Here is a 12230-nt window from a genome sequence, read left to right as displayed (position 1 = left end):
CATTTACATAGTTGAACCCAAGACTGAGATTCCCTCCCCCCAGATACAAAGTAACAAGTTGCATAAAGAGTCACCCCACAAAATCTGTCATAAATCACTTTCCCCAATTAGCACAAAAAAGCTTATCAGACAATGTCCTTGAGTTCCCACACTTCTGCATTGTTATAGCTGCTAAACCCTCAAGCATTTACTCCATCCCCCCTTCTATATCTGAATTCTAAAAGAACAGAAAAGGCACATTAAAAGCAAAGGTAAAATGGCTGCTGAATCTTAGTTGTCAGAGCATGGACATCCATTGTCACATGGTTGACAGTCTGGGCATATGAAGGTGTGAGATCCTACAGCAGACATGTCAAACACGGCCCGGGGGCCGGAGGCAGCCCACGAAGTGGTTTCATGTGGCCTGCGAAGCCATCCTGGAAACAGTGAGGGAACGGCCCCCGCTGCCTTGGCCCTGGCCCAGGTCAGCCGGGAGCCAATATACAATTTTGTGGTGGCCATCTATCCTGAAACGCATTCAGTTTTAGCTCCACAAGGCCATCTGGAAACAGCTTGGTGCCACAGGTGCTCGAGGGCCAGGCTGGGTGTTTGACCTCTGCTGCCCAGGGCTCCGGGCAGCCCGCATCACCATCCAGCCTGCCCCCGCATGGCCTGAGAGGAACAGTGAGGCTTCTCCAGTGGACCATGGCTTGCCCTGGTCCCAGCCCCTTCTGCCAGAGACCCTCAGATCTGTCCCACTCCTGCCCAGGCCCCCATAGGCACCCTTGATGCGAACGATGTAGAGCTGACCACGCCCACCCAGTAGGCCGCACCCACTCTGTCCATGCCCACCCAGTAGGCTGCACACACCCACCCCCCCAGGGCAACCGCAATGCTGATGCGGCCCTCAATGAAATTGAGTTTGACAGCCCTGTCCTACAGCTTTCTGAAGAAGAGATAGAATCTGACTTTTAGGGACTTACAACAGTCTTTGTCAACCTCAGCAACTTTAAGGTGCGTGGACTTCAACCCCCCACCCAGGATTCCTCAGCCAGCCATTATTATTTGTTACAACTTAACAGTTATTATACTGTTACAATTACATTATACAGGTACACTTGTTATTATACTGTAGCCCAATTCTCTTAAAAGAACCAGATTAATATGGCAGGAAGAAGGATTTTAACGCTGTATTTCCTAAACATCAAGCAACAGCATTAATCTTGAGAAATACAGAGGATATTTATACACATGAGAGAGGAGCTTTCCTCCAGAGAAGGTGAGAACCTCAGCCCCAGTCACCAATAATCCTAATAATTTGAGCCAGATACGTGCTCTCAGCAAGGCTAATGTTAGTACCAAAATTGATATGGGCTTAGCCACCCATGCAGTTCCACAGAACAGAAACGGTGACTGGACAGATATCAAGCAATAGTTATATTAAGCAGAATAGCTCTGCTCTTTGCACCTTTTTTTTTTTTTTTTGCTGTGGTAGCAAAAGCAAAGGATTCACTAAATGAGCTTGTTCCGGGTATTACTTCACTTAAGAAACTCACGCTGAGTTTCTGCTTCTTGAATAAACGTCACTCATAAAGTCCATTTATTTCCAGACATTGTATTTTGACTAGCTGGAAAACAAAGCAGGGCTGTAGCTAAAGCCTCAACATGGCAGTGACTCATATGCCTTCCCAGCTCCTGATGCAAATCAGAAATTGTGCTCTCTCTTTTTTTGGAAATTAAACTCCTGTCCCTGGTTAGCCAGCAGAACTAGAGGTTGTGTTAAGCTTGAAAGAGAGCCCTCTGCAGACATTCATCCCAGCAAGTCAAATAGAGATTGCTGTTAGAGGTTGCGTAGAGAACACTTGCCTATAAAGTTGCTAAGAGTGGGATATGACTAAAAGGTTAAAACCACAACATTAGCACTATAAGTTCTCAGATGCATAGTTTTTCAACTTTGGCCTTGCTGAGAGAAGTTCACAGCCATCCCACTTCCTTCTCAATAGATCTCTTGTCCCCCCTTCAAACTGTTTACTTCCTTTTTTTATTATTACAGGTGCCGAGCAGATTGATGTCATTTCTGGTTTGATGCCAGGTCACTGTTATTGAATGATTCAATTCACCCTGATTAAGCTTTCCTGTGTCCACAGAGATGGGAGGCAGATTTCCAGCAGCTTCTTTCCACTTTAAGTCTAGGGCAGGGGTAGGCAGCCTTGACTCTTTTATGACTCGTGGACTTCAACTCCCAGAATTCCTGAGCCAGCCATGCTGAGGGGAAAGGGAGAGGTTTCCAAGCTGAGCCATGCTGGCTCAGGAATTCTGGGAGTTGAAGTCCATGAGTCATAAAAGAGTCAAGGTTGCCTACCCCTGGTCTAGGGAGATGTCCAACTGTGTTACGTTGTCATGGCTGACCAGCAGCAGCAGAAACAGTCCAGCTGCTTGCTCTCACTAGAAATATTAGAAGACAAGAATCTCACAGCCTACCTTTCTCAGATTCAGTAAGAGCTCTGAAAAGGTCTTTTCAGTTAAGGCAAAGACACTTTCTTTAATGTTTGCCCAGCTAGCAGTAAGTTTTCCCTCCAGTTTTTCATCCAAGTCATTAATAAAGGTCTAGAACAGGGGTCCCCAAACCCTGGTCTGTGGACCAGTACCGGGCCACGGCATGCCAGCAACCGGTCCACACAAAGAAGCAAAGCCCCATCCATGGGATGCAGGCACCACACAAAACCACGCACTCTCTGATCTGTGGAAAAACCTTTCTCCACGGAACCAGTCCCTGGTGCCCAAAAGGTTGGGGACCTCTGGTCTAGAAGAGTACAAGAGGGATGTGGTGGCTTAGTGGTTAAGACACCGGGCTTGTCAATTGGAAGGTTAGCAGTTTGAGACATAAATACCACTTTATAGGGTGAGTTTTCATCCTCACCCCAGCTCCTGCCAATCTAACAGCTTGAAAGCGTGCAATTGCAAGTAGATAAATAGGTACAATTTGGTGGGAAGGTAACAGCATTCCCCGTGCCTCATTGTATAGTCATGCCGGGCACATGACTACGGAAGCATCTTCAGATAACACTGGCTCCCTCAGCTAGGAAACGAAGATAAGCATTGTCTCCAGAGTTGAACATGACTGGACAGGGGAAACATTTACCTTTACCTTTTTTAGAAAAGTAGCAGATCCTTGTGGTGTCCCATCTGATTCCTGTTTCTGTATGAACACTGGATACAGTCATTTAAGAGCAAACACACAGAGGCATTCAGACAATCAGGAATAGTCTTCAAAGCCTAGTCAAGCCTTCCATTCTTATTAACCCTTCTTTGCAGAGCATGTCTTTTGAGTGCTTTGTACAGCTTGTATTCATCCCAACTTTTCAAATGAATAATGTTGGAATCATAAGAGTTGTACAGTTGGAAGAGACCTAATAGGTCCAATCCCTTACTTTGTGCACTAAACCTTGAGATAGAATCCTCAGTTAAAAAACTGAAATGAACAGTGCATGTATTGGAGAAAGTTGTATACAAAAATACTGTACATAGAGAAGGGGAAAATGCATACAAGAATTAGTGCAGCTTTAACTTGAAAACAAGCCAAGGAACGGATTTAAGAATCAAATATTTATGAAGCTGACCTGTATTACTGTATTAGAATTGGGCAGGGCTCCAGATGTAAAGAGTAAAATGTGATTCAGAGTGTATGTGGCCATGTACATTGAATCAGACATTTCTTTTCCTGAGATTGTAAGCCAGGCATGGAGGGCAGCTGCCGAGTTCTTGGGAAAACTGGGGTGGCCCTACTTACAAGGATCTCCTACCGGCCCCACTGCATGCCCACCTACATTCTGATTCATAGGCTACTCTTCGACTCCAAATATTTCCATAGCCTGGTAGGAAATGGGTGGGTTGGATAATCCTGTTACAAGCCAAGCCCACTCAGAATATCTTTCTTGAAAACTGGAGTCAGGGAGTTGCCTGGTTGTTGAAACTGCTGCCTGTCTTCAAAGGTAGCAGTGTGTTTCGACAATGTATATTGTTATATGGCTGCCATTCCATTTTTCAATGCAGATTTCCTCTGCCCTCAAAATAGCCAGGAAACTTGAGCATCCTGTAATCTGATCCTTGGCTACCTTTAGGCAGTGCTGATTTTTATATGTAGATAAAAATATAAAATTTAGAAACCGGCCATTTCGTTCATACAGCAACTCTGTGTTGTTTGATTGGCTCATACAAGGCAACTTTCCTATGAAGGGAAGACCTTTAGCATCAAACTATTATAGATAGACCCATCACAAGACCCTCACCTGACGTGACCTCCCCATCACAAGATCTACTGAGCACACAAGCCCTTATAAACAGAGGAACACTGACCTCCCCTAACCTCCATTGAAGATGTTACCTAGCGTGATAACAAAACATTTGGCAACCAACCCACAAACTCCACTCTCATGGTATACTCAAACTACAGATATTCACCACCAGCGCAAACAATGATACATTATTGAGTCTATCAAGCTTTTCCAATATGACTTTATGCTTTCCTTGCAGAGCACTCGCTCATTTCCCTTTTCCTTTGGGGATCTATAAGAAGCCTAATTTGCAATATGAAGAAGGCCTTTCCCCATCTTCTGCTTAGTCAAGCTTAGTTATTAATCTATCCAACATATCTGTGAGGAAGTGCTGTTAAGCCCATTACAACTGAGAACTGAGTCACTCTGTCCTATCAGAAGAACCACGTGGCTTTCTGATTCTACAATAGGACCACTTGACTGCCAGAATAAAACAGAACTTAATATAGGCCCAGAGGTTCACTGTTTTAAAAATCTGGCTCAATGTAGCTTGATATAAGGAGAAACTTCCTGAAATTTAGAACAATTAACTAGTGGAACAACCTGCCTGCAGAAGCGGTGAATGTTCCAAGTTTTTAAGAAGAGACTGGACAGCTATTTGTCTGAAATGGTATAGGCTTTCCTGCCTGAGCAGGGGGTTGGACTAGATGACCTCCAAGGTCCTTTCCAACTTTTGTATTGTTGTTATTGTTGTTATTGTTATTGTTGTTATTATTATTACTATTATTTATTATTTCAAGTTTGTATCTCTCTCTCTCTCTCTCTCTCTCTCTCTCTCTCCCTCTCTCCCTCTCTCTCTTTCTCCCTCCCTCCCTTAACATCCCTTATCAGGATTTATATTCTCAATGAAATGTTCTAGAATTAGCTCTCACATTGGATAGGGTTAATGGGATAGGCAGAAGGAAAGAATAGCCATATTGAACTGACCATTAACTGTGATCTAGCCATCTTTCATTACAGGGTATGTAATTTTTTTTGTATGTGCAATTTTTTGCTGGGGGGTGGGGGAGGAAGACAGCTTATTATCCTCAAGGATGATTGTATTCAGTTTATGCTAACTATGCCTCCACTTTTCTCCTTATTTGCTTATTTCTATGCTATGCTAGATAAACTATTATGGTGCTTATATCAATTAGAATTATGCCAGTTCTAAACTATTTCACAGCAATCATATTCTCTTCAAGCTTGTCTAAACAACTCAAAGCTAGATGTGTGCTGCTAACCAAGTTTCCCAGTAATTGGATTATACATAGATTAAATTTGTTTAACATCTGATCACAGAGTGCACAGATCCTCCTTATTCTTGGAAAACCTCAAGAAGCTCTAGAGGTAATTTAGAAGAAATGTTAGACTATATAATTTCCAAGCATTAGCTCTGCTTGAAAGTCAGGTATTTTTCCCCCTTAGTTCAGTGCTAATTGATATGCAATTAGTGCCTTTTCTTACATAATACCTTTAATCTGCAAAGTTTGTGGATCTTTTATTCTGCTATTGGTGGGAATGTTTGCCTCATCCCACCATTTAATTCCTAGATTTCAGCCACAGGACTTCTAAGAGGAATTGTGATAGGGCAGCTTTAAAGCTCCATAGCAACTCTCCCTCTGTCTCTCCTCCTCCCTCTCTCTCTCTCTCACCCTCTCTTTCTCCCTCCCTCCCTCCCTCCCTCCCTCCCTCCCTCTCTCTCTCTCATGATCAGTCCAGACAAGAAGCACACCAAGATGAATTAATTCAACTTTATTATAAGGTTACATTGTTTCTAAATCTTGCAAATCTGAAAGTAAATTTCTCCCCCTTCACTTTACATCCCAAGAAACTAGGAAGGATCCCTTTGAAGATATTTGTCATGCCCACATCCCTTCCCGAAGGCTAAGCTGCCTCTTATCTAATTGCTCTCCTGACTGTACAGTAGCTTTTCTCCCATATCCCAAGGTCATTCCCACATACCATTGCATCTACCAACTATAGTATGCATTTCATTTCATTAGATTGTTGTTGCTTTCCAATTTTCCAATAAAATGGCTTTATTTTATTAAATTGAAAGACTCCAGCAATGTTTTATTTGACCAGAGATTAAAACCGAATGGTTTAAAAAAAAGTGGAGCAGGAAACCCTATATCATTCCAGACAAGTGGCTCTCCAGTCTCTTCTCAAAAGGGTCCAGTGATGGAGCTTCTGAAGGCAAACTGTTGCTCTGGTTAATTGTTCTCAGTGTTAGGAAATTTCTCTTTATGTCTAGGTTGTTTTTCGCCTTGATTAGTTTCCATCCATTGTTTCTTATCTTGCCCTCTGGTGCTTTGGAAAATAGGTTGATGCCCTCTTCTTTGTTGCAAATATTGGAATGCTGCTATCATGTCATCTCTAGTCCTTTTTTTCACTAGACTAGACAAAGCCAATTCCTGCAACCATTCTTCATATGTTTTAGCCTCCAACCCTCTAATCATCTTTATTGCTCTTTTCTGCACTCTTTCCAGAGTCTCTACATCTTTTTTATATTGTGGTACCCAACACTGGATGTAGAATTGTAAGTGCGGTCTTACTAAGGCTTTATAAAGTGGTATTAAAACTTCACATGATCTTGATTCTGTCCCTCTGTTAATGCAGCCTAGGACTGTGTTGGCTTTTTTTGGGTGCTGCCATGCACTGCTGGCTCATATTTAAGGGATTGTTCACTAGGACTCTGAGATCCCTCTCACAGTTACTACTATTGTGACAGGTTTAACCTAATCTACATTTGATTTTTTTTTTTTTGCCTAAGTATAAAACCTTACTCTTCTCTCCGTTGAATTTTATTTTGCTAGATAGGGCACAAAATGTGTAGTTCTCAGAAATTCATCCATCCCCAATTTGAAATTCCCAATGTCCTGCCTAACAAGGCACCAGGATCAGCTGTTGCCAGCAAAGACAGAGTTGGTTATCAACCACGAAGATTATCCTAGAAATAAAAAATAATAATATCTTGTTCATAATCGATTTGCCAGATCAGGGGAAGGATTCACTGATTAGGGACGGTATGTTCATATTTCTATCACTTCTAGTATATGACTCATTGTTGGCTTACTTTAGTTTTAAGTAGTGTCCCCCTTTTAAGCACTTTTGTCTTGTTTGCTTCTTCCTGTTCTGGTGTAGCTTAATTGGTTGAAGAGTAAGCTTACGTTTTAATAGCCAGGAATATTAAGATATACTAAGTTGTAAAACATTCATATCCCTTCTGTATTTTCAACACTATGATGTATTTCTGTCATTTTCAAGCTGTGGAAGGCATAAAACAATAGGAAGACAACAACCGATATAGTTTAGGCCAGTGGTGGCGAACCCATGGCACGGGTGCCAGAGGTGGCACTCAGAGCCCTCTCTGTGGGCACGCGCGCCATCGCCCCAGTCCTAAGTCTTCAGCTGGGTTTTATAAAACCTTTTCGCTTTAGGCCTCTGTTGCCGTGTGGAAAAAAAAGTTCAATCGATCAATCAATTTCAACTTCTCGTGGGGGGGAAAAAGATCTTGCAAAGTTAGAATTGATTGATTAAATATTTTAGTCCCACCCAATCTGCCATTGGGCCACACCCACCCAATGGGCCACACCCATCCGGCACCTGACGATGCATAAGTAGGTTTTGGGTTGCAGTTTGGGCACTCGGTCTCTAAAAGGTTCGCCATCACTGGTTTAGGCACACCTGGCTTTAATCCATAAGCATCTTGCTTCCTGCCTTAAAATCAGCAACAAGATAAAGCCAAGTGGCATTAAGAGTTTGGTGACCGGCTTACAATTTTTATGGAAGAGGAGTCCCAGTGAAATCAGCCTACACTGTTACTGCAACACTGGTGAAGGATTTTAATTTCCTTTTCTTTTTCCATCTGGGAGACTGGACACACAACATCATAGAAGTTAACTGTACACATTGCTTTGTTGTAGCACACATCTTCCCCAACAATTGGCTGCTATTCTGAATTAACTCCACCTTCCTAGGTTTTGCAAATTGAAGTAGCCACGAAAAAGTCTTTGATCTGTAGTCCTTAGCTTGTGGTCTTGGCAATTGATTGACAATCCTCTTGCTTGCCTGTAATGGTTGTAAATGCCCAGGCTTGCTGTCTTCTCTTTATTGCCTTTATTGCCTTTTCTCCTACAGACTCCTATACTGTCAGTATTAGCTTTCCCTTTTGTAGGCTAGGAGCCAGCAAAATGAGCCCAACTGAGTCTCGGTTTCTGAGACTGTAAACTTTTACAGCAGTTTGGGAAAAGATATGAGAAACTGGGGCTGGGAAGTATTTCTGCCTGGCTGCAGCTGCTTTTACAAAGTTGCGGACAGCAACCCCAGTTTTACTTCTTCACGCTATCCCATTTTTTTTAAAGTCTGAACTTTCTCTTCCTTAAACTAATATGTACCCCTTGGAGAGATGTAGAGGCACAAGACGGACACTAGAAGCTTTGAAAGCAAGAAGTAGATCAGATTGGAACATTAGTACAACACCTTTCCCTAATCTTATTGCTTTCAAATGTTGAAGTTCTGTTCCCAAGACTGTCAGCAATTGCCATGCTTGTAGGAGAATTCTGGGACTTGAAGTTCATATAAAAATTTGTAAAATTGGGCAGGATATATTTCATATTTGTAAATCAACCAACAAATAACCCTATCTATTTATTTATCTGGAGTGCATTCAGGTTGTAAAAGGCTGAGTTAACCCACATTTGCGTGGATAATTCAATCCAAATATCAAATTCCTGGTGTGTATTCATTATTTTTTTAAAAATTACAAGTAATTTATCACAACTTCCCATGTTATGTTGATTTTGGTCCAAAATATCACTTATTCATACATTCATTCATTCAAATTTGTTTTGCTTATTATAATCAAAAAACTCTCATAGATGTTTGGATAGTAGATTGAGAACTAGATTGAGATCCTCTGAGTTAAATCCCCAGTAATATAGCTCTCAATTTATTTTCTTAACTCTGAAATTATGACAATTCTCAGAGTTCATAAACAGCATCAGTGTGACTGGAGAGAGGTTTCCCATCAGTTGTTAACTTTCAGCATGCTGTAGCGAAGTTTATCCATAAACTTTGGACTGTCTATAGAATTGTACTTGCTAGTGAAGTGTTTTAAAGTATTTTATCTGTTATTTTAAATGTATACTCTTTCAACATTAAGCGCTGTGGGGTGAAGTGGTTAGAATGCAGTATTGCAGACAAACTCTGCCCACTGCCAGTAGTTCGATCCTGACCAGCTCAAGGTTGACTCAACCTTCCATCCTAACAAGGTAAAATGAGGACCCGGACTGCTGGCGGCAATAATCTGACATTTGTAAACCACTTAAGAGAGGGCTGTAAAGCACTATGAAGTGGTATATAAGCCTAAGTGCTGTTGCCATGGGATAACAATAGGAGCAAAACTGCATTTATTGGTTTACTTCAAATGGGGACTGTATCATAAATGGATATGACGTGGTAGGTTTGCTGTTTCTATTCCTGTTCCCAAGCATGGTGTTCCTGAGCTTCCTCAATCTTCATGTCTAACTATACATATTGATTGGCAAGATCTGCATGAAGATTCTGCTCACTTTACCTCCATAATGATTTTTTTTAAAAAAAATACAATACCTTGGTTAATACAGCAAATTTGGGTATTGTGCAGATATAAAGCCAGCATGTGTGGCCTGGACTTCTGCTCTGTACTTAAAATTCACACTGGGCTGCTCTTCTGCTTAAAAATTTATACTACAGAATTAAAACTGCCATAATATGATTAATGATGGCTTTCCATAAAAGGCTTTAATTACAGAATGGAACAATATATCTCACTTGGAAAGTTTCCAAAAATTCACATTAGATTCCATTATTGCAAAGACATCCTGACATCCTATTTTTCTTTACATTTAATCTCTTCCTTTGTATTTGTTTCCCAAATTATCCTCATTACAACTGGGAAATAAACATAGGCCTAATGGTCATCCAACAGCTGTGTTGTGTTTACAATTCAATAGATCCCAAACAGAACTATTCCTCATGATTTGCTGACAAAATGAAAGGATGTTTTTTTTTTGTAATGTTCTTTACAGAATTCTATAAATAATACCAAAGCCTGGCACAAATGCCCCATAAAATTTAGGACTCATGCTCACCATCTAAGATTTACAAACACTGCATATATTTTCATTCACAGTTACGAATTCTCTTAGATAATTCTCTTGCACAACTCAACAGCAACAGACTGCTAAAGATTACTCAGAAGAGGCTCAGTAGCACTAATTTAGGAAAAAAGAACATGCAGGTTTATATTAGAATTTCTTCCATGAAAACAACAGAGAAATTAAACTGCCATAACTGAGTTCACTGAGTTGATGAGGTTAGCCTCAACTTCCTTTCTTTCAATTAAAAGGAAAGGTACAATTGCAATTAACTACAATTTCTTTTAGCAACACTGGTTTCTCTCTCTCTCTCTCTCTCTCTCTCCCTCCCTCCCTCCCTCCCTCCCCCCCTCTCTCTCCTCTTAAAATAAACTAACTATACTTAAAAAGACCTGCAAATTCTTGGCAGCCAAGTATTTATTTGTCCCATGCAGCCAACTTGCAAAGCACCATATCCACAGTATAATAAATAAAAATCCCATTTAAACTGACTTCTCAGCATTTAGCAATCCCTTCTTTTCAAAAGTGCCACTTCCTTGTTTATGTTGCTTCATGCGAGGTCTAGAATATTATCCCATTTCCATCTCTATGTTCTCTCCCACTCACCCACCCCATCCCAACCGCAGATGTACATACCTTATGCAGTATATCTTCATTATAGTAACTTGTATTTTGGATACCAAACTCATTGGCACCCAGCTCTGAGTAGGCATAAGGGCTTCCAGCCCCACTCTGATATCCCCAGTAAGTCTCCATTCCTTTTTTGAGATGAATTTTCTTGCGGCAGTGCTAAAAGCAAACGGCTCCGGGCCAAACCTCAATGCAGCAAACAAGCACAGCTCGAGTCTGCTACATTTCCCTCCTATCCGGAAAAGGAAAAAGTGAAAATGAAAGAAAGGTGGAAAATGGCGGGGGGGTGGAGGGGTGGGAGGTCGCAAAGTGCTAAAGAAACGGAAGCCCCGAAGCTTCGATAAGATTCAAAAGATTGCAGAGCCCGGAGCGCTTTCAGCACCAAGGTTAGCTCCCGTGTCAAGATTTGAAGACTCTTTTGCTCCAGTCAAAGCAGAGCTCCAGCAAAGTCCGAACGCGTCGTAACCCTTCCAGCACCGTTTGTACATCACTGATAGCACAGCATCCGAGGTTAGATGCGGAAAGAGAGAGGGGGGGTAGGGAGGGAGGGGGGAAGAGAGAGAAAGAATGAGAGAGAGAAGTACACCGCAGTCAAGCTTTTGGCGCGGTCCCTTTAATTTTCTAAACTTGAATAAACATTGAGTCTTTCCTTCTTACATCACACTGCCCCTTGGGTCCTATTCTGGCACTACCAGCAACTTTCTAATCTAGCACTGCGGATTTCAAGGGAGAATCAAAAGGATATGAATAGCTGTTAAAACGTTCAACTGCAGGGGTTTTTTTTCCCCATGTCCTGCAGAGTTAGGTAAAAGTAATCTGATCCTACATCTAACCAAGCAAATAAACCTGCATGTTTCTTCCATACAAAAAGAAGAGTATGTACTTCTGGATTGCTGATGTATGGCCAGGGGACCTTATTGCATTAGTTATGCAATCAGGATGTGTGATCATGAAAAGGAAGACGTATTGTACTTAACAAATACTGTGAAGAATATCAGAAGCCACTTCTTTATATCTTTTTTCTTTCTTTTCCATTTTTCAGTTTTTCAACTTTTTTTTCTCTTTTTGCACGTTTTGCCTCTTCTTTGATTTCTTTGTCTTTTTTCCCTTATTTTATATTAGTTCACATTAGTTTTTTTTTTGTTTAAAAGTTTTAATAAAAATT

The 12230-nt window shown here is 41.3% G+C and overlaps 1 protein-coding gene across 2 annotated transcripts in view; it reads right to left on the bottom strand.

Annotated features, from left to right (window-relative positions):
• RAB37 (RAB37, member RAS oncogene family) overlaps positions 1–11501 on the bottom strand; it is a 92775-nt gene extending 81274 nt beyond the window's left edge. For both annotated transcript variants that reach the window (XM_039342867.1, XM_039342869.1), the window contains exon 1: positions 11072–11501. In XM_039342867.1, the coding sequence (XP_039198801.1) occupies positions 11072–11191 (120 nt within the window). In that variant the 5' untranslated portion in view covers positions 11192–11501. The remainder of the gene's footprint in view (positions 1–11071) is intronic.
• Positions 11502–12230: the final 729 nt, after the last annotated feature.

This window comes from Crotalus tigris, unplaced genomic scaffold (genome assembly GCF_016545835.1).
Source record: "Crotalus tigris isolate CLP2741 ecotype Arizona unplaced genomic scaffold, ASM1654583v1 scf7180000017814.3102382, whole genome shotgun sequence".
Taxonomy (NCBI): domain Eukaryota; kingdom Metazoa; phylum Chordata; class Lepidosauria; order Squamata; family Viperidae; genus Crotalus; species Crotalus tigris.
Note: the sequence above shows the minus strand (reverse complement) of the source record. Positions and strands in the feature narration are given on the sequence as shown.